At 36.5% G+C, this 22,912-nt stretch overlaps 6 protein-coding genes across 6 annotated transcripts; 2 read left to right on the top strand and 4 right to left on the bottom strand. All coding sequences in view use genetic code 12, as the record gives it.

The window, feature by feature from the left end:
* Positions 1–604: 604 nt before the first annotated feature.
* On the bottom strand, positions 605–4,630 carry NCR1 (niemann-Pick type C- protein 1; the record flags this gene model as incomplete). Its single annotated transcript, XM_001525657.2, has 1 exon — positions 605–4,630. The coding sequence occupies one exon, from the start codon at positions 4,628–4,630 to the stop codon at positions 605–607; it is 4,026 nt and encodes a 1,341-aa protein (XP_001525707.2).
* A 1,545-nt stretch (positions 4,631–6,175) lies between these two features.
* DCD1 (Deoxycytidine monophosphate (dCMP) deaminase) lies at positions 6,176–7,195 on the top strand (the record flags this gene model as incomplete). The annotated part of the gene is made up of 2 exons (XM_061119440.1): positions 6,176–6,181; positions 6,215–7,195. The coding sequence occupies 2 exons, from the start codon at positions 6,176–6,178 to the stop codon at positions 7,193–7,195; spliced, it is 987 nt and encodes a 328-aa protein (XP_060975423.1).
* Positions 7,196–7,407: 212 nt separating this feature from the next.
* On the bottom strand, positions 7,408–8,118 carry PVL30_003120 (uncharacterized protein; the record flags this gene model as incomplete). The annotated part of the gene is made up of 1 exon (XM_001525659.2): positions 7,408–8,118. The coding sequence occupies one exon, from the start codon at positions 8,116–8,118 to the stop codon at positions 7,408–7,410; it is 711 nt and encodes a 236-aa protein (XP_001525709.2).
* A 3,273-nt stretch (positions 8,119–11,391) lies between these two features.
* PVL30_003121 (uncharacterized protein) lies at positions 11,392–14,064 on the bottom strand (the record flags this gene model as incomplete). The annotated part of the gene is made up of 1 exon (XM_001525661.2): positions 11,392–14,064. The coding sequence occupies one exon, from the start codon at positions 14,062–14,064 to the stop codon at positions 11,392–11,394; it is 2,673 nt and encodes an 890-aa protein (XP_001525711.2).
* Positions 14,065–18,465: 4,401 nt separating this feature from the next.
* On the top strand, positions 18,466–18,963 carry YPI1 (Type 1 phosphatases regulator ypi1; the record flags this gene model as incomplete). Its single annotated transcript, XM_001525662.1, has 1 exon — positions 18,466–18,963. The coding sequence occupies one exon, from the start codon at positions 18,466–18,468 to the stop codon at positions 18,961–18,963; it is 498 nt and encodes a 165-aa protein (XP_001525712.2).
* A 355-nt stretch (positions 18,964–19,318) lies between these two features.
* On the bottom strand, positions 19,319–22,556 carry PVL30_003123 (uncharacterized protein; the record flags this gene model as incomplete). Its single annotated transcript, XM_001525663.2, has 3 exons — positions 19,319–20,916; positions 21,681–21,686; positions 22,553–22,556. 3 exons carry the CDS (start codon positions 22,554–22,556, stop codon positions 19,319–19,321), a joined length of 1,608 nt encoding a protein of 535 aa, XP_001525713.2.
* Positions 22,557–22,912: the final 356 nt, after the last annotated feature.

Consider the following 22,912-nt stretch of genomic DNA (forward strand, 5'->3'; position numbering starts at 1 on the left):
ACCCAACACACACTCTTTCTCTTCCTGTCTCTCTCTCTCTCTCTCTCTATCTCTCTCTCCCTCCCCATAACTATGACCTCATCTATTTCTTATAAAAGAACGTTTGCTATATATTCTATTTACCTCGAGTAAGTAGGCCCCAACATACATATCAAAAGTGTTATATATGTATAACGGCCTATCTCAAAGTGGACATAACTTTTACGTTTATGGAAAAATGTTCACATTTCGCACCTTAATCTTTATTCTCTAATTGTCACTTTTTTTTTCCCCAATCTTTGTACCAGCAGCAACAATACCCAACATACTGTGTTGTTGTGAGAATTTCACATTCTTCGAGGTATCCAATTGTAATGAAAAGATTTGCTAATAATGAAAGAATTTGGAATGCCCATATTGTAGAAAAAAACAATAGGAAATTGACGTTTCAGAAAGACAAGGCAGTTTCTTTGCATGAGAGAGACCTATCAACTCATGTTTATATATACTTAACCATATAAAGAGAAAGTAAAGTAAAGAAAAGAAAAGAAAAGAACGTTTAATATATATATATATATATATATACATATACATAATTACATATCTAACTGTATGGTCAGCCGCATCACAGGTCGGTATTGCTTTCAGACTCAAAGTCCCTTGCAAACTCTTCACCTCCTATTCCTACTCCACTACTAAATTGGCCACCATCGTACACTATAGTGTTCAGCTTATTCAAGTCCCCAAAATAGCTCAATAAAATAGGCAACAATACCAACGAGTGTACTGCGGCAATGACAATCAAGGCAAACCACATGCGGAAATAGTACACTTCGAAGATCTTGGACCTTGTAAATGCCAATATGGTTATTCCAATCAATTTGGTAATTGTAATTCCACCAATTATTGATCCACCAACGGTCACTAATGCATTGAACGCCTTGCTATATCGGAGTTGCGAGTTAAGCTCTTGAAGTGAAGATGACAATGAGGAGTTGACACTATTGTAGTTTATGAAATTATTGTACATCGCCTCCTCAGATTCATCTTGGAATAGCGAAACTTTGGAAACAGTATACGCTCTAGTTATATGGATAGTAAACTCCACGGCGAGACCGCAGCATATGACGAGATTGACCAAAGAAACAGCATTGAGCGAAATACCCCAAAGCGACATCATACCACCCATATTGATCATTATTGAAGCAATGGTTATAGTCATTACCGTACTAGACCTGATGGACCCAAGTAAAACTGTACACACAGCCCATATAATGCCAATGGCTCCAGTAAGAAGACCAAATGTGAGACTGACAATATTGACATATTGTACAAAGTAAACGTAAAAAGGCGACCAACTAAAAATGTCCAAACTGGGGATAAACTTTTTTACTTCATCAACAATGCGGATAGAATGCTTATAAGCAGCAATGAAATCATCTTGAGATCGCAATGGTGTATGCGAGGTTCTAAAGTAACTTGCATTGATCTTGTCCTTTGTACGAGAAATACTATTGGAGTATGGCGCCTTGCCTCCCAAGGGACATGGATCGCTTGGTTCTTGTATCCACTGATTAAAGTAAAACATAAAATCCTTACCTTGAGGCAATCCTTCCATACTAGGCCCATAAGCTGGAACATGGCCGGCATAACAAGTTTGACATTGACGGTCTGGAGCATTTGGCGTGCAAAACTCGGGCTTCTTCTCCGTATCAATCTCAATATCAATATCATTATCAGTACCCAAATCCATTTCAAAAACAAGACTCGATTTCTTAAATCTACAACATTGATCAAGGTCTGGATTTAACCAAGTGAAGAAATCGTCAAGCCAATTACTAGTTGGTTCTGCAATCATTGATTTCTTCAGTCTTTTAAACTCTTGCTCCAAAATATTTGCTAGCGAAAACTCATTACAAGCCGGAAACTTACCACAAAGCTGTTTTTGATGTTCTCTAGTTCTAACATCAAGATCCTTAACAACAAAGAATACGGGTGGCCCCGTATTGAAGTAGTCATAGATGGAGTTGAAGTAATCAATAAGGTAGGAACCTCTCGGTAAAGCAATTCTTTGATCAAGACCAAACTGCACTCCAGGGAATAGGCTTAGGGATATACCTAGCCAAAGTATAAAAAAAGTTAAAATCTTTGGTCTTGTTGTTCGTCCCAAGATATATGGTGCATATCTGTCACTAATCCAACCAGAAAAATTATACTCCAAATGTTTGTCAGTTTTACCAACAAAGTCTTCGGAATCCCCATCAACTTGCTCTTCTTCTTGCCCAATTCTCTCCGCTGCCACCCTATTTCTTGTTCCTCTTGCTTCATCTTGTCCACCGTGAATCCTAATTGCAGGTATTGTAATCCATGGTGCACAATCAACTCTGTTGGACTCCATTCTTTGTTGATCCAATGCCAATAAACTAACAAAACAAGTCATCTGCAAAATAAAGTTTATGGCTACAGCACCTGCACTATAGATGGCAAAATTCTTCACTGCGGGCATATCTACTGCAGTTGCAAGCAAAAACATTGAGATTTGCAAAATAGCACTAATAAAGCATGACGGTCCTATATTTCTCATTGCAAATGCTATACGAATTGGAATATCCAAGTCCGGTTCGTGTTCGCTTATTTTGTGGAGTTCATGTACTATAAGAAATATATTATCTACTCCGATTGCAAGTACCAAGAACGGAATCACCTCGGCAATAATCAAGGTCGATCTAAGGCCAATAAAAGAGAATAATCCAACTGATGCTGTGACTGAAAGCAAGATTATAATAATTCCGCAAAGTCCCAAGGTGAATCTCGTCTTGACTAAGGAGATTTTGGATGCATTGGGTAATTTACCGCCAAGTGCAAGCGAGGCATAAATAAACATTGCTAGGTATGATATGACAATAATACGAACATCGGTATTTGAAGATTGGTTCAATTCTTCAGTGAGTGATACTTCTGTACTATAGGCAATATTGAGATTTAATTTATTTCCCTCTTCCACAAGTGTTTGGGCCCATTTTTGAAATGAGTGTTCATAAGCTTCTGATTTTCTAGTCATCTTTGTGTCTGTAGAATTGTTATTGATCAATATTGTTACTGTGAATGCAGTAGCCTTGGAGATATCGTTGTTATCAAACAATAGTTGGGGCTTCAATGGTTGTTGAAATGTAGGAAGACAATTTACCGGTGCATTAGCGCAATCTTGTAATTTTGTTCTCCAATTTTGCTCGTTAATTTCATTGATGTCGCCATGGAAGTACTGGGTAAATGATTCAATTGCGCAAGTCTCATCCAATGGTTTGAAGCAAATGTCTGAAAGCGAAACAACTTTGTTCAAGTTTTCTAATTTCAGCTCTTGTTCAAACCACCAAGATATTGTTTGCCAATTGAAAATTGGTTCGGTTGCATTTTTCGAACTGATAATAACTTGTTCAACTCTAAACCACTCACCAAAGTTTTTCTCAAAATATTGTTGGTTGATGTATGCAGGCTCGTTTGGGCTAACCCAAAGATTTATTGGGTTGGTTTCCAATTGAAGATTAAAGATACCCAAAGATAATGCAAGTGATATTATCAATGAGAAACCAATAACTATACCAGGAAATGTAGAACAGAATCTTCCTAGTTTTGCAAACGAGTTTTGAATATACGAGTTCAATTTATCCAGGAAACGGCGCACTACGCGTTTGCGTACTGTGACATATACCAATGGACTAATCATTTCCTCGTCGCCATCATCGTGACTGTGGTATGAACCACTTCTTTGTCTGAATTTTTTTGCTTTGGCCAAATATACATGATACCCACCCAATAGCACAATTAGACACACCAACACTGTCAAAACTGAAAACGAAAAACAGGGTATAATGCCAACAGTGCATCTTTTGTGCAAGTTTTTGGCATGAGGAAGTTTGGGACACGAGGCTTCACAATCCGTGCATGCGCACTTGTACTTTTCATCGTCACAATTGTACATCACATCTTTTCTCAATATCAATCCATCACTTTTCTGTTCTTCATCAAGCTTATATTTAAAGTTTATTTGATAAGGTGACCCACCAAGCAAGGGTTTTTCGTCACCCAAGAATTTTAGAAATTGGGAATAATTTTTGGCGCCACCACCAATTAAGTCCATGGCAAATCCATTAGTTGCAGAGAACTTGACATTTTTGCAAGAGTCAAAGAACTTTTCAGCCATTTTGGGGTCAACGTATTGGTTGATTTCGGTAACAATCTCCTTCCCTGTATCCCTTGCATTTTCAGTTTTGACAATTTCAACAAATGTCGATTCATTTGGAGAGCAACTGAATTGGCAAAAAAAGTCGTAAAAGTTCTTGTGACATGCAGGGCACGAAGAAATAATTGCATCGACACGTTTCAAGTTTGACTCCAATGACTCTATCTGAGCTGGGGAACAGCAAACATATTCAAAGTCTTGTCCACATATTTTCTGGAGTCTTTCTCGAGATTCGGCATCGGGTGTTTGTGCCTTTGTATAATTCGAGCACGGAAGTTCTTTTCCAAAAATGGACTTTTTACCGCAATTGTCAAAGGTGTTGCAATAGCCTATAGAATGGTTATTTGCAAATGCCACATTGATGTATTGCGTGAGTAATAGTGCTATCAAGTTGAACGGTAGCAGCCACATTGTTGCAATATCTCTTTTTAAATTATTCAAAGAGCAGCACCTGATGTGTGGGTATGTGTATGTGTATGTGAATTGGAAAAGCAGAGGAATAGAATACCAAACTGGGTGGGACAGGAGGTGCTGATGGAAATGAACAAAGAGATGTGTTGGTGTGGTGAAAATACAAAATAAAAAATAAAATGGTTATTGGTTTCTATATTATATTTGTGGTGGCAAGTTAGAGCAAGCAAGAATAAATTTAGTATATATATATATATTTTTTTTTCCTTTTTGTATACTTCTGTATTCTGGCAAATCTGGGGTTAAGCAAGGAGTGAGAAGTCGAGTTGGACAGGCAGGAGTCGTATAGAGGAGTCAAGTGCAAAAATCGAGTATTTGATTTATCTAGAATTGGGGAGCGCGCGTTGCCTCGTGCGACCTTAGAAGCAACTAAATCTCGCTCACACACACACACACATAGCTTGTCACCTATCTGTGTCGTAGAGTGAAGAATAAAAAATAGGACAAAAGAAAGGACAATAGAATTCAACTGGGAAGCTGAAGTAGGTGTCGTTTTCAGAGTTTGAGACATTACAAATTTACGACATTGACCAATATTTTTCTTTTTTCTGTTGTTGTTGTTGTTGTTGTTGGCTCTAAGAAGTTTATTCACCATCTCATGCACGAGAAGCATATATGAAACATTGCACAGGGTGTACAACGCATTGCTTTAAACTACACCCCTTTCTTGCATGGGCCACTTTTGATTTCTCCTTCCGCAACCCACCAACTCGGTTTTCTTCAAAATTTCAATTTTACCCTTTCACTCTGTTTCTTCTTTGTCTCTTTCTCGTTCTTCATGTTCATTTATTTTTTTTGGCTCACTACAGATAGTTTAACGCGGTACGTCTTCAAATTATTCATTGCAATTTTTCTTTTTGGGTTACTTGTGGCTTCTTTGGTGTGTTTTTTTTTTGTTTTTTTTTTTCTCTCTCTTTCTCTCTCTTTGTTCGGTTCTTCAGGGCGGAAAATTTCATAGAACTGCCTATTGTTTACCACTTTGAAATTTTTCATAACAGAACCCTAATACACCTTTCAATGTATGCATATACCCAACCCGCCTTAGCACCAAAACTCTACCAAGATTCCAGATCAATTAAGACGAAAAAAAAAAATTTTTTTTTGACAACAACGTACCCGCCTCTCAGTTCTTGGTGTATATTTATATAGATCTACAGACCCTGATATAAAAAGTCCAAAGGGGAAACACCAGAATTTCCCTTTTTCCAATATTCCTTGTCCTTTTTCCTTCTCGCATATTTCTTTAACGAATTAGTAAAAGTTAAACACCACCTTAAACACCACCTTAAACACCACCTTAAACACCACCTTATACACCACCTTAAACACCACCTTAAACACCACCTTAAACACCACCTTAAACACCACCTTAAACACCACCTTAAACACCACCTTAAACACCACCTTAAACACCACCTTAAACACCACGGTAAACCCCCCCCCCCCACATACACCACCACAAAGACATTTCCATTATATTCTAAAATGTTGGTTGGTATTTCTGGAACACTAAGCTCGGGCAAGACAGAAGTTGCACGATATCTCACATTCCAAGGATTTAAAGTGATTGCATACCTGCCCAATAGAGATATCAAGCTTAAATATAATGCATGTACGCCAGCATCAGATGAGCTCAACCAGGAATTGGAACAGCTTGCTATCCAGGACTATGCACGAATGGAGAACCATAAAGTATTTCATGATATAGACAGTTTGTTGGAGTTTGTCACCATCAATTGGCGTGAAAACTATGTCATCTCCCACATTGATGACATCTCGATGCTCAAAGCGTTGCAAAAGCGACCATTTTTCTTGCATATCTCAATTGACGCGCCCATTTATTTGCGATATAAGAGATCTAGACAGTACCACAAGACATTGGATGAATTTGTTATGGAGAATGATGAGGCATTGTTCAATGTCAAATCACCATTGCTAGAAATAAATAATCAGGCGCAGGTCAAAATCATCAACACCTCAAGCTCAACAAAGGATTTGTTTATTAAATTATCAGAGTTGAATTTGCTCGACCCCACGCGGTTACGACCGAACTGGGACTCGTATTTCATGAGACTAGCTGATTTGGCTGCATTGAGATCAAACTGCATGAAGAGAAGAGTTGGGTGTGTGATTGTTAGAGAAAATAGAGTTGTTGCAACAGGTTACAATGGTACTCCAAGACATTTGTTGAATTGTAACGAAGGTGGATGTTCAAGGTGTAACCAGGGCCAAGGCAGCGGTGCAAACTTATCCACGTGTCTCTGTCTACATGCCGAGGAGAATGCATTATTGGAAGCTGGAAGGGACAGAATCAGAGATGAGAGTGTTTTGTATTGTAATACTTGTCCATGCCTTACATGCTCCATAAAAATTGTGCAAAGTGGTATTCGTGAAGTGGTTTATGCACAAAGCTACTCAATGGATGAACAAAGCCACAAAGTCATGAGCGATGCAAACATTATCCTTCGACAATACCAACCGCCAGTAGACGGTATATTTATTTAAAAAAAAAACAGCGTAACACAAGTATATGGTGTTTAGATGTATGTGTAATTGCATTTGTAATTGTATCTGTGATAGTAATTGTATTTGTATTTGCATATATATATATAAATATTTATATATATTTATTTATCTACATTTTTGTTGGCATAGACACTGTAGAATTTGCATCAAACTTGTTTAATAATGTTTCCTTCCTATGTCATTACTGTCAATTATGTTTCTTTATATTCATAGTGTCCTGGTTTTGTCTCTGCTTTGCATTTTATAGTCTCGACAATTTCCCCATTGACTTTCAAACTTGCTTCAATTTCGTCACCAGGAACAATAGGACCAACTCCCTTTGGTGTACCTGTTAAGATCAAGTCTCCCTTTTCCAAAGTCATGATATTCGACATAGTGCTCAAGATCTTATGAATCGGAAAAATCATCAAGTTAGTACTATCCTGCTGTTTCACTTCGCCGTTGATCTTTAGTTCTAACTCAACATTGTACGGATCAGGAATTTTCTCCTTGGGAATGAAATTGGATACAGGTAAAAAAGTATCAAACCCTTTACCAATTGACCATGGCAACCCTTTCTTCTTGGCTTCGTTTTGCACGTTTCTCGCTGTCATATCAATTGTCAATGCGTAGCCTTCAATACTATCTATTGCTTCCTCGGGTGTGAAATCGGGTGACAAATTCTTTAAATCTTTGTTTAATGTAAATGCCAATTCCACTTCATGGTGCACGGTGACACCTTTAGGGACCAAGAATGGACCTGCATTGGGTTTCAACACCGAAGAAGAAGGTTTTAAAAAGAAAAATGGTTGTTGTGGTTTAGCACTATTGAGTTCCTTAATGTGCTCGGCATAGTTACGACCTATGCAGAGGATCTTCCTTGCATTATCGATATATTTTGTTGACATTCTGGCAAGTGACATTTGGAAATAAAATCGTTGACAACTTCGGAACGAGATCAGTGATTAATATATATTATATATATATATATTTCTATGTCAGTGTATGAGTCTTTGTATGTATATTCTTCCAAACAGGAAAGCGATGGTCAACAATATTCTCGGGAGGGGATATGCAAGTCTCTAATGGTAGTATGATACTATGACTCTGTTGTGATATGGGGCCGGGAGAAAACGAAGAATTGACCGCACGGAAATTGTGGTGAAATTTTTAGTGGGAAATTGGAGTTGTTTTTTGTTTTGTGTCGTTTGACGGAAATACCAATAAAGAGAGATGATAATTTGCACATAAAAAGTTGGAGAACTCGGTGTAGTATAATCTCGGAAGGATTATATGGAAGAAATGAAAAAAAAAAAAAACAAGAGGAAACGAAAAAGGTGAAGTATCAAATAAAACAATGAAAAATGGGTGAGTAAGGAAATGGATAAATAGCATTACTCATTAAATTATGACTTATTCATACTGGTTGTTGGTTGTGTTCCTTCTCGGGTTTCATGCATTATCACGATCCATTTGCTAGTTGTAACTCAAAGCAACAACAAAGTTAGTTACTGTTAAAACAAAACCTTAGTCTCGCTTCTTTGTTGCGACAGTTGAATTCCTCAAATTTAAAAGTAATTTTGGAGTGAGTTACAAATAGTCATTGTTTTGTTTTCTTTTTTTTTTCTTTTTTGGTCATATCCTAATCCATTTCAAAACAAGGTTTTGAGGATGAAGAAGAAGAAGAAGAAGGGTGGAAAAAGAGTAGATCTATTTTATCGTGGTTTGTCAAACAAAGGAATATCCTGTGGTTGCAAATTTTGTCCATCACTAAATACAACTTTTTTTTTTTGCGCCGCACCCAAAATCTTGAAGAAAAAAATAAAAAAAAATAAAAATATTGTCGCATAGCACTGTCACAAGTAACAAGTGTACGACTGCTGAGCATCGGTTTGAGCTGGTAGCTCACCGATACCAGCGGTTTGAGTTCGTGACTTGATAGGCTATATTCCAACTAAGTGTAATTGTCAATGATCGCACCTATAAAGGTCTCAATGCTCATAAGTTAAGAGAGTAAATTGTCTCATACAAAGTCACTAGTAAGGAGAATCGTGAGAGTATACACTCTGCACGTTCACCTAGTGATTTGTGTTCAATGTAGTTGACCGTATAAAATCTATATTTTACCGATATTTCTATATAATAGTGATAAGTTAATTTTACCACTTCTCGTTCCTATTTATATAAACTCATCTTGTTTGAAGTTTCAAGTTTCCTATGTCGTGCAATATTTTCCAAATATTCACTTAGCGGAAACGAGGGCACAGAGCGTCCAGTGTGTGTCGCACTGTGACAAATATAATTAAATAAAAAGAAAGGAAAGAAGTGATGTTAAATTATTCTTAAAACGCAGCCCTATTCACAATCCAAAAAATAAAACCAAAACGGATTTGACTATAAATGATGTATTCTTACAACCTTTTACTACGAGGGACAAAACTTGCGAAAAATCTTATATTTACAACTACTACTCTACGATATACTCACAACACTCCCAAACAACAAACTTTTACAGCATATTACCCTAAAAAGATCCATCCTCTTCAGCTTCAATCCGATGCCCTGCCAAAATCAAATACTTTGAACCAAGATTCCAAGAGACTAGAACCAACAAATGATCTTTTCCCAGAAGAGAATTATATCCAGCCCACTCCAGGTCCAGATGATCGCATCATCATAGCCATGTCTTCGGGGGTTGACTCTTCCCTTTGCGCTGCATTATACGCCTCCAAATACAAAAATGTCCACGGTATTTATATGGCAAATTGGCGACAAAGTTCTCAATGCACTGAGCGCGATTGGCGAGATGTCCAAACAGTGTGCAAGCAGTTGGGCATAAGTTGTGAACGGATCAATCTCGAGCTGGAATATTGGCAAAATGTGTTTCAACCAATGATTGATGGGTATGCCAAAGGACTAACGCCCAACCCTGATGTTGGATGTAATCGATATGTCAAGTTTGGAAGATTATGTGAGATTATGGAGGAGCGATATGGTAACGAAAAGGGGAAATGGTGGCTTGTGACTGGTCATTATGCTAGGGTTATGAAAAAAATAGTTAAAGAGCCAAGTCTTGCGCATGAAAATGTTGATACAAACATTGTTAAACAAACACCAACGCCAACAAATGATGCTGACCTTAAAGCCAACGAGGAGTATCATCTTCTCCGTGGACTATCTACAAGAAAGGATCAAAGTTATTACCTTTCCACAATCTCTCCGCTGATCCTTCCACACTTGCTCCTCCCTTTGGGGCACCAACTCAAATCGCAAACACGCCAACTTGCTCAAAATTACAAGCTACACACTTCACAAAAGCCCGATCTGCAAGGTTTATGTTTTGTTGAGCCTAGCAACCACTCCAATTTCCGTGATTTTCTTGCCGAATATATAGAACCCAATCCAGGTAACATTGTAACTACAGATGGGAAAGTATGGGGCAAGCACAAAGGGTTATGGCATGCAACAATAGGACAAAAGAGTAGTGTGCTGATGCCACAAGGTGATCCACAGTATAAAGGTGTATGGTTTGTTGCTGAGAAAAACGTTGCCAAAAATGAAATTGTGATAGTTCGAGGCCATGATAATCCGCTTTTATTTAGCCAAGTTGTCACGTTGGACACTTGTGAGTGGGTATATGAATGGGAGAAAGTACAACAGTTGAAAGAGGAGAGTGCTGTAAGTTTCCAGTTTAGTTCGTTAAGTAAAGCTATTTTGGTGAAGAGAATCACCGTGTTGGGAAACAAACAATTTGGGAAACAATTGAAAATAGAATTAATTGAACCAGTGAGGGCAGTTGCTCCGGGCCAGCAGGGCGTGCTTTATAGAGGAAACCAAGTCTTGGGCTCAGGAATGATTGTTAAAACTGAGAGATCCAACAATGAGAACAACAAAGAAGATTGTGTAAATAGCGAATCAAAAACAGAATAATAAAGGAGGATATAACATATAAACTGTTGAATATTCCCAAACAATGATATAGAAATACAAACGTTATGAAAATTTAAAACCAAAACACTTCAATGTATATATATATAAAGATAGATAGATAGATAGATATCTAAATTGTTAATAACTAAAGAGAAAAAAAATAATAAATCATCCATAACAAGAAATGAAAATCAAAAACAATAATTCACACACAAACCCGTTGTATAAAAGAAACCTATGTTGTTGGTTTCTTTGATATCTTTCCTTTAAAAAGCGGTGATGGTTGGGTACAACTTCTCAACAAACACACCAGAGTCTGAACCTGTTTCTACATTTCTCTGCTTTGTTGTCTCCTTCTCCAAACCATTCTGTCCATTTGCCGCTTCTTGTTCCTTAATCTGCTTCTTGATCATATCCAAGATATTTTTGATCATAGCTCTGTGTCTTGCAACATCCTTGAGATTATATCCGTCAATCTCAACATCTTCCACGTCCTCGTATTCATCATCAACAACTTCGTGGTCTTCGGCATCGCTCAAGTTCAATTTATCAAATAATGATTCCATTTCATCTTCTTCATCATCATCTTCTTCATCATCTTCTTCTTCATCTTCTTCTTTATCTTCTTCAGATGATGATACAGAGACTGACTCGGCAACATTTCCTTCTTCTCCTTCTTCCTCTTCTTTCTCATCCACTTCTTCTTGCACTGGATCAACATCGTCAAGTTTTTGTCCTGATTTTTGGTAAACTGAGACACCATTATACTCCATACTACCGGCATGAGGTTGTTGGCCGTATGAAGTGTAGGTGCTTGGCCTATTAATCTGTGGGTAAGACGAAGGTATATATGATGAAGATGAAGTAGTTGCAGTAGAACCAACATTCGAAGACAAAATTGGGGCATCTCTCGAAATCGCAGATGCTGTATTTGATAATGTTGGGAGCGATGGGTACAACTGGCTAGATGACACTTGTTGTTGCTGTTGTGATGGTGGTGGTGGTGGATTATGGTGATGGTTGTGATGTGTTTGTGAGACTTGTTGAGAAGAGTGTGGTTGTTGGTGTTGGTGTTGTTGATGGTATTGCGAAGACAAGTTTTGGTATTGCATATCGATGGAGTTTGACAATGAGTTGAAAAACTTTTCTGCTTCGTAAATGTTACCATTACCTGTACTTGCGCTATTAGTATAAGTTGGATGGTAGTGGTGCAAAGAAGCAGCTTGTGCCAGTGATTGTGCTGGTGGTTGGGGAAGGTGGTGCGAGTGGTATTGCTCATCCAAATGGTTTAATCTGTTGAACATGTCAATATTGTATTCGCCATTTGGCTTGACTCTCTTATTTTGATCAACCAGTGTTTGTTGTTGTTGTTGTTGCTGCTGTTGCTGTTGCTGTTGTGGTTGTGGTTGTTGATGGGTATAACTACCGCCAGTGGTTGCATGTGGCACTTGTGGGAAGCTAAAGTCATTCAAAATACTATTCACAACATACATGTTATGTTGTGAATTGTCATATCTTCTCTTTCTATTGTAATCATCACCATCATTAATAATAGCAGCTCCTGTAGGCTGGTAGTATGTACCAACACCAACACCATTGCCATTGCCAACACCATTATCAACTTTACCCGATTTTTGCCTTTGTTTAAACTCCTTCTGTTGTTGTTTCAATAATAATCTTTGTGCCTTCTTCAACTTCTTTGGATGGTCATCTGCATGAATCTTGGAGTGTTTCTTTAAATCTTGTGGTCTCTTAAATGACTTAGGACACAAGTCACAATGGAATGGTTTTAAAGGAACGTGAACTCTCAAGTGGGAAGTGATGTGATCTCTCTTTACTGTGGTTGTGCCACATTTTTCCCAGTAACAAGTTAAACTGAGATTGTTTGATGATTTTCTACCAACGTGATCATCGCACAAGTGGTCATACAACAATTCAGGTGTGTCAAAAATGATGTAACAGTTTCCCCATAAACACTTGAATGGACCTCTAAGATCCTCTTCTCTGATTTTCTTATAGGTCTTCTTTGGTGGTTTAACAGAGTATGTGTTGAATGTAGGGTTGGATTTTGCATCAGTATTGTTAACTTGAATTTGAGGAATTCCATTAACCAATGGTTGGTGGAAATGGCCATTTGCAACGTCGTGGTAGAGACTGGGCTCATGGAGTGATGTTTTTGGTTGTTGTTGTTGTTGTTGTTGTTGTGGTGGTGGTGCGGGTGGTTGATAGTAACTTTGGCTATTGTAAACATGGTTTAAATTTGGGTGTAATTGCGGTGGTTGTTGAGGTGGTTGTGGATATGTTCCTGTTGATGATGCAAAAGAGTCAATCATCGATGTTGATGGCAAGATAGATTGTGAAGCGGTATTGTATTGCTGTTGATTTGCAGCACTATTACCGTTACCACTGACACCAACGTTACCGCTACTACTCTTGATGTTTGAAACTGAACCATCATTGATACTTCTTGTTGACAATTCAACTGGCTTTTGTTTTGATTGTTCAATAGGTGAGTTTGTCACAGAGTGTGAAGTGAATGAGGAGAGTGGACTTCCATTCAAGTTGTTGGTTCTTGGAGAGTGTGATGAAGTGATGGAGGATGGCGATGTGATATTGTCCATCTCCAAGTCAGCAGAAGGTGAGTTCTTGAGCATGCTAGATCTCTGATGTTGTTGTTGTTGGTGCTGTTGCTGCTGCTGTTGTGATGGAGGTTGCAACTGATGTTGAAACCTCTGTGTATAAGATTGCTGCTGTTGTTGTTGTTGGTGTTGTTGGTGTTGTTGCAGTTGGTTTTGGTTTTGGTTTTGGTGTTGGTGGTGGTTGTTCAAGTTTACATTTATATTGTCATTTTGAGTCAAGTTGTTGTTGTTGTTGTTGTTGCTGCTGCTGCTGTAGCTGTCAGCGTTCAAGTATGATACTGGGTGGATATTGTAATTCATTATCGAGTGTTAACGAGTAGAGGGTACAAAATAAGAAATGACAAAAATTATAGAATGTGGAATTCTGTTGTTAGTGGTTATCAGTTGTGATATTTGGTCTTATGTGGTCTATCTTTTTGTAGTTGTAGTTGTTGTTCTAGTATTAGTAGTGAATATTAATTCTTAAACTCTATATTGTTAAAGCCAAACCATGTGTCAGAAGAATTTCTGTTGTCAAAGGGGATAGTTCTGTACATATATATATATATATATATATGTGTGTGTTTGAGTGTGTATCTCCCCGTGGGATAATCGAAACTAATTAGCTGCTACTGCTTTATGGAGTACTGTGTATAGTGTGAGCAAATTATAATAATAATAGTAAAATAAATTACATAAATTACATAATAAAAATAATAAAAATAAAAATAATAAATAATAAATAAAATAAAAATTTTCTTTTCTTTTTTTTTTTGGTGGAGGGGGGGGGAGGGAGGAGTGTACACATTTGGTGTGTAGGTGACTGTGCGTGCCAAGAAATTGGAAAAAAAAAACCAATAAATAGAAATTCAGTGACTCGATGGAGGGAGGGAAAGCGAAGGACTGACTGACTGCACCTTACGTGCCTGTACTGCCATGCACAGAGTTAAGTACACTAAAAAGCCTTGTGAAGTAACTATCAATAGGGCTATGTTTTTCGCGTAACCATCATATCATCACAATCTTTGTTATTTTGGCCAACAACAACAGCAGCAGTAGTAGTACGAGGAGGGAGCAGGAAGAAGAAAGGGAAGAACAGAGTAGTGCAGACACATACAATTATATATTTACCACAATATTTCATACTACACAAATACTTTCTATTGAAATACACCAACAAATTCTCAGAGTTCAAATATTCTGCCCTGCTCTACGTCATCATCCTTCCTTCCCTCTTATTTTCTTTCTTTATACAATTTTTTAGGTTCTGTTTTCTTTTGGAGTGGTGGTTTTTTTATGTTTTTGTTTCTTTGCACCTCTATCTGGTCCTAAAGATTATTCCCCCCCCCAACCCCATCGTCATAGCCCATTGAATCTAACCTCTGGAATTGACCACTGATGCACTACCTCTTGGATTCATCCGTATACATTTGTTCTGGTGGGTGGTAGTGGTAGTAATTTTACTACTACTACTGCTACTACGACTACTACTACTTTATTAAGTACTACAAAATATACAACTCTTTTTTTTTAAAATAAAAATTTCTTGTCGCCAAGAAATATATTGATATGTGAAAGTTTATAAATGGATATTGTCATTTGGTAGCTTTGCTCTTTTTTTTTCTTTCTTTTATCTATTTATTACTCTCTTTCTCTCTTGCACAACCTTCTCCTCCTTTTCTATAATTATTTTTTTTATTTTTTTTATTTTTTTTTCAAAAAAAAAATAATTATTCTACAACACTCTTTAGGATATACTAGGAGGAAGTAAAGTGTAGTATCCATATAGTGTGTATACTATATAATATGTATATACAATCTCAAACAATAGAAGTATAATAGAGAGAAGTAAGAAAAAAGAAAAAATGCAAAATAAAATGTAAAGACCAAAGACCAGACTCCAAAACTGCCACTGCAACATCAAGCACTACTTCAACTTATGAACGACAAGTCCGAACTTAATTTCCTATTTGTCACTTTCTACTTTTTTGTTTTTGTTTTTGTTTTCGAGTAGTGAAAAATAGTTTATATAACTCCAACTTACAAAACAAGGTATATAATAATCAAAGGAGACAAAGGAGAAAGAGGGAGAGGGAGAGAATCACGTCACTGTGTCGTTTTTGTCTTTAAGAATTTATTTCAAATTAATTACCTATTCAGATACAGCAACTATCATTGAACAAGCAACCTGAATAGCATGTGTAACAAGTACTGGATCGATAAATGCGATAAGGCAATGGTATGATCTATACATGAGTATTGGTTTTAGAAAAGAGGTTGGTTTTTTTTTTACCTTCCTTTTCCTTGTTATCAAATATAACCCCCCTCTAAAATAAAAAAAATTAAAAAAATTAAAAAAAAAAAAGAGAAAATCAGAATTTAGCCGAATTCCGTTTTGATTTACGAGATAATTGCACGTGACCAGTAACTTTCTTTCACATATCGCAGGCTCTTGTCAACTACAACTGCAACTACTGAATCAGAGCAACGTCAAAAAAAAATGCAATATGAAAGCAAAAAGAATTGAAGAAAACAAAGAAAAAAAAAAATCATGAACAACATAAAACAATTTCTAAACCATGACTGATGTTTTGGACACAACATCTCTTGATGATGACAACAACAACAACACTACAAACAGTTGAAGTAAAAAAAAAATATAGAAAAAATATAGAAAAAAGCAAAAAAAGCAAAAAAAAAAATCTCTTGTCCTTCTTGTGCATGCTCTTTCTTGTTATAGCCCCTTTTCGTCTTCCTTATTGTTCGTCCTACACAAACACTACTTTATCAATCAAGAAAATTGTACGTGTATACCCTTGATAGCTTTAGTTTTCTTTTTTTCCCTTTTTTCCTTTCCTTCTTCGATTTTCCTTTTCTTTTTTTCAATTGATATTCAAAGGGACCTTTGTCCCTACTTGTGGGGTAATGCAAAACACTAATGTTAAAATGGCATTAAAGACTTGGTTGTAAACTCCCATAAAGAAAGCTTAACCCTTCAAACAAAGTGACATCTCATTATATCATCTCACCAAGAAAAACCAAAAAAATTAATATTCAACCTGACGTAATTCATCAATACAAAAAAAAATTTACCCACAATTGCTGAAATCCACAATTTATCAAATTATCTTTCGTCTTGGCTTGTTTTAATAACACACAAGCAAGTAAAAGGTTAAAAAAATAAAAGAAAGAGGAGAGACTTGTTGTCTTACGACAATAGCACATACCATCAACGGTTTTAGAAGTCGAAGTAGGAGAAAAAAGATGTAGAAAAAGAACAACCAGACGTCGTATATGCTTGAACCATAAAATGAAAACCATTTTTTGCATCTATCCACGGGTAAATAATAGCCGGAACTAATAACTCCGAGTCGATCTTTTTCACTGTTGTATTTTAGTAATTGCTACTATTACTATTAATAATGATATTAAAAAATTTCTTTCTTTTTTTTTTGACTCCTAGCTCTACAAGCCTTATTGTCGTGAAGGGGTGCATTTAGGGGGTTCTAGAAGCTCTTATATTTACGCAGTGTACTAAAATTATGGCATATATATAGGGTCATATGATGTAACTAATTTTTGTGTGGCTATAGAGTATATGTATATTGAAGGAAGTTCGATAAACGAATTAGGAAAGTTGTTGCGATTACTCTCACCTAAGACATGGACTTTAATTTCTTTTAACTTTGATTTTCTTTTCTTTCATTTGTTTGCTCTCTGACTATCAATAAGCAATACTTTGCAATTGGTAGTTTACAATGTACAAATAAAGCAAACGTATTAAAACTATTGGACAAAACTAGTAAAGTATGTGCCCTTGAATAGAATAGAGATAGTTGGAACTAATAGTGTATGTCTTGAAAGTTTTTGATTATACACTATGCTTTGGCATTGGCAGAATACTTTTTGTATTGCTCACTTTTTGTATGTTCATAGTTTAAAACAAAAAAAAAAAAAGAACAACATCACTACTCTTGTGTTCACTGCTATTTTTTATACCTTTTATTTAAAGACTTTTGCTTAAAAAAGAAACCAAAAAAAAGAGAACTACAATTTTTTTTTTTCAGATATACATCTCAGAGATATTCATGATAAGTATAGGAAGCTCAAGACATTACAAAGTTGTATTCTGTTTAATTTTCAAATTGTATTCACTACTGATTTTGCGTCATTTGTAGTATAAAAGTGTTGAAATCAAAATTGCTTAGTCACACACATATCGTTCACTCTTTGTAAATTAAAGCTTCGAGAGAGAAACTTGGTCAAAATTTTGCAACCATAAGAACCTCACATGTCGCATTTTTCTTTACCATACACACACACACACACACTGAGAGGGAAAGAGAGACAGACAAACAACGACAGACAGAGTCGCAATTGCTCACTTGCGACAATAGCAAGAGACATTGCGCTCCCCCTTTATCCTTTTTTTTTCATTACCCACAAAATATTTATATATAAAATTTACATAAGAACCCCCAGAAAAAAAACAAAGAGATTAAAAGAATATGTAAACTGATCACTAATCCACTATTTCACAAATTGTTATAACCAATATTCCATCAAAACGTTTTTCCTTCCTCGAAAACTCATATTAACACACACATAGACACATCAGATTAACCATTTTTTTTAATTGGAGGGAAACTACACCTAGAAAACTAGACTCTTGTTCTGTTTCTTTTTTTTTATTAAATCTTTTTTTTTGGTTCATTAGATCATATGCCACAACAAACACAAACCCAAGTTGAGACTTCAACATCCTCTTCTTCACTGTCTCAAACACAAACTGAACAACAATCAGGACCATCACCACCGCAAGATCAACAAGTCCAAGGCGTGCTTCGTCTACGTCCCGATTCTGCAACTGATACTAAGAACAAGAACAAATCTAAAAAGAAGAAACCCAAAGTTCGTTGGACAGAGGATGTTGTAGATAATGAACACATGAACAAGAAAAAAACAAAGATTTGCTGCATATTCCATCCGCAACGATCGTTTGATGACGAAATGGCCGAACACAATCATGAACATGACCATGGACATTGTGATAGCAGCGACAGTGACTCAAGCTCTGACCTGAGCTCAGACGAGAGCGAAGAGGAAAATGGCAATAAGCTGCCGAGTAATGGAAGAGGAAGTGACAAGGATAAACTGTACAAGCCAAACTCATATGAGTACCAACCACATTATGAAAACAAATCTCGAGTTCAACTGTGAAGAGTAATTAACAATGTATATTTATCAAAAAAAATAAATTTAATATAAACGAATGAATGCTGTATGTAAAATTAAAACGGACTATAATTGGTGAAATTATTGATGAAAAAAAAAGAACAAAAGGAAAGGAAAGAAGGTAAATAACAATTATAAAAAGTGAATATTAATTAAGCAACGTAGTTTATAATTCATGAACTGAAGCAAAGAATGAAAAAGAAAATAAAGAATAGGATAACCCTTTGTGTAGAAAATTGTCTTGTAAGAATGTGATTGACTCAATATTCATTAAAAACGAGAAACCAAAACCAAAAAATAAAACAAATAAAAGATTATTATTGTCTCTTTGTCTCCACTTTTAGCTATCTGGATTGGTTATCTTCAATTTTCTTGAATAATCATTGCCATCTCCAAACAGTTTATTTGAATCAATGGTGTTTAAAAACATTGAACCAAAATCCAACCGATTATCCAATTCATCAATGGGGAATATTACTCCGGGACCACCGCTAATACTTCCATCTGAATGATGTAATCCTCCATTACTGCCACCCAATGAAGGCGAGTCCTTTGTGCTATTGCGTCTACTCATCAACTTCTTTCTTGACAAATTTCTATTGACACCAGCACCACCAGTGGAGCCCATGGTAGTAACGTGTCCATTAAATGAGTAATTGTTTGCTTCTCTATCAGCACCACCATTGAATAAACTAAACAAGGTTTTGCTCGAATTATCTCTCTTTAATGAACTAAATGAGGAGTGTTTGCTATATGCATTTGGTGGACGAACAACAGTCTTTTCATGAGTCACGGACTCATCTGAACTATATCGATTCTCTTCATCTGAGATGAACTCGTCCCCTATATCGTTGGAAGACTTTGATCTTCTCCTTGCTGCACCAGCACCACAGCAGCAACAACAATAAAGAATCGCAGAGGCAATACCAAGGACTACCACGCCAACTGCAGTAAATGTTCCAGCAACTTTTCCCTTATCGGAAAAGAAGGCGGATTTATTTGTATTTTGGTTGGCATTCTCACTATCTCCGCCACTCTCAGTGGCAACTCCGGTTGCTGATGCTTCTGCGGCAATTCCGGTAGACGAAGAAGAGTCACTAAGTACCAATGACGTAGATGATGGCGAGGATAAAGCCGTCGCACCACCGGCACCAGCACCTGAAGAACCTGAAGAAGTAGTAGATGATGATGATGGAATTTCTGATTCTGTTTCAGTGGCAGTTGCCTCTTCTGATGCACCTGCTTTGGAATCTGAGGTTTCTTCAGCTGATGAATCCAGAGTCAGGTTGGCTTGTATACTTGAATATTGAGTAATGTACATTGTTTCAACCTGTTGTGACTCAGTTCCATTAACAGTCATGATTGAGACTACCGTTGATGGTTGTATCAGTGTGGAAACCAAGACTACCGTTGATGGTGATGGTGATGGTGAAGAAGAGGATGATGATGAAGAGGAAGATGATGATGATGAAGTCGAAGAGGATGATGGAGTGACAGTGAGATATTGGGTTACTAAAACAACGTCGTTTGACAGGTGAACTTGGGTGATTTGTGTTGTTTGGGTAACAAGGGTTGTTTTTGGAGGTGATGTCGAGCTAGAGCTGGAGCTGGAAGTGGAAGTGGAACTCGTGCTGGAACTCGTGCTGGAACTAGAACTAGAACTAGAGCTAGAGCTTGATGTTTCTGAGGATGCGCCTACAGTGCTACTTGGATCGCTAATCACCAAGTAACCATAGTATCCGTCACCAGCACAGTTTTCCAAGTCTCCATATCCAGGACATCCAGATTCGCAATTGGACATGTCGACGGTGTCTCCAGGTACGTCATTTGTGCAGTAACAGTCGTAGTTGGATAAGACTGCCACTGCGTACCCTTTACCTTGGCAGTAGGTTTGACAGTAGCCATTGGAGTTGTACTGGTCTGAAACTTTGTTGGAGCCTAGATTTTGTTTGGAACAATAAGTTAAGGAAAGACATTGAACTAAATTTGAATGGAGTGTGAGTGTAATAATTAATGTTTGAGGTAGTGAATAAAGCAATTTCATTTGTTTGCAATATAATTGATTGAACTAATAGTTCATGTATTTTATAGATGGATAGAAATGGGTGATGGTTATGTTGATGATGATTTGGTGAAAGAATATGAATGCAAATGGGAAATTAGAATGACCTAATAATGGTTTGTGGGAGGAGAAAAAGGGGGATATGGTGATTCAAGATTCAATAAAAATGGAAGGAGTGAGCAACTAGTAAGCTCGTTGGTCTTCCAGTTGTATACTCAATTGGTTGTAGCAGCAAGAAATGATCAATTGATTCTTGCTTTGTGTGCTAGGGCTTTGGAAAATACAAGCTTTGGGAGATACAAATTTTGATTCTTTTTTTTTTTATTATTTTTTTTGGGAAACTTTAATGATCAGGACACAATGGTAACTGGTATGGTTGACTAGAGATCCCTATCTTATCCAAAAAAAAGAAAAAGTAAAAAAAAAAAGCTTTGTATTCTTATTGAATTGGTTTGTTGCTTATTAAATTCGAATTGGTTGCTTTCCTTCTCTCTTCTCTCTTCTCTATTCTCCATTAACTTTATATCCTGCTTCCTTCTCTGTCTTTTAACAATACCCTTTTGTATCCTTTTCCCTCACTATATATATATAGATATATATATGTGTATATGTGTATATGGATGTATATGGATGTATTTACCTTTATCTAATAATAGAAGTATGGTTGCAATTTATTATTTTCCGTGTGCAAACTGCGACTTAGCGTAAGGAGGTGATTGGAAAGGGTAAATGGGTTGTGGTTATTTATTTTTTTTCCTCAACCCTCGTGGACAAAAAAGAAGGGCTAAATTATAGATTAGAATATTTCTTTTTCTTTTTCTTTTTCTTTTTCTTTTTCTTTTTCTTTTTCTTTTTCTTTTTCTTTTTCTTTTTCTTAACAAAAGAAAAAAAGAAAAGGTATATTGATTCCAAAGGGGGAGGGGAGAAGAATGGGAAGGGGTAACAAATGAGTAGTAGGTGGCTTTAGTTGTCCTTGTCTTTGGTTCTTATACCAATCTCTTGTTTCTAAACTGATGAAGCTCCAATAAGTTTCTTGTGGTTTTGCTTTTCTGGTTGATTTAATGAAAAGGAAATGGAAATGGAAATGGAAACAGAAAGGAAAAAAAATTAAGGTTTCAAAGTCTCTGTTTTACAAGTGACGAGAGGAAACCATTCGTTTTACCGAGCTTATTCTAAATTTGTTGATTTTTAATAATTTTATTTTATTTTTATTAAATTAGCTTAATGTGTATTGTTTGGTTTTGAAATGAGATGAGAAAAAGAAGAGTATAAGGATTAATTAGAAATTAGAAGGATCCCCCACTATACTTATACATCTACATATAAGAACATTCATCTCAAGGATAAGAGTGGAGTCTGTTGTTGTGCTTGGTTTATTGTTGTTCTGCTTGGTTTATTTATTTTGTACGATTGCAATATAAAAAAGAAGGAATAGACATTTTGTGCAACATTTGTTATTTTTTTTTTTTCCCATTATCAACAAATATCCATTTTCCTTACTTGCCCTCTAACCCATTCTTCCTTGACACTCCCTCCCTCCCCCCCCCCAAATGTACAATGAACTGTTTCATGCATTGCGCATGTCTCGAAAACAATCACTAGAGAGAAAGAGAAATTAACCAAAGATTGTGAAGAAGGGCAACTTCTGGCGGAAGAGCAAGGAATGCAAAAACAAAGAGACAAAGAGACAAAAAGAGATGAAGGGCAGAAATTTTATAGCTAAATTTTCTATTTTATTTTTTTTTGCATATCGAGGGTACAATCTACAGCAAGTCAAGAGCAAATCTTGAGTAGAATCTTGAGTAGAATCTATTGTCCATGTACTTTGTCCTTTTCCCAAGTCTTTTTATCTTCCTCAAATTTCAAATGTCA

The sequence above is a fragment of the Lodderomyces elongisporus genome, chromosome 3, assembly GCF_030384665.1.
Source record: "Lodderomyces elongisporus chromosome 3, complete sequence".
Classification (NCBI taxonomy): Eukaryota; Fungi; Ascomycota; class Pichiomycetes; order Serinales; family Debaryomycetaceae; genus Lodderomyces; species Lodderomyces elongisporus.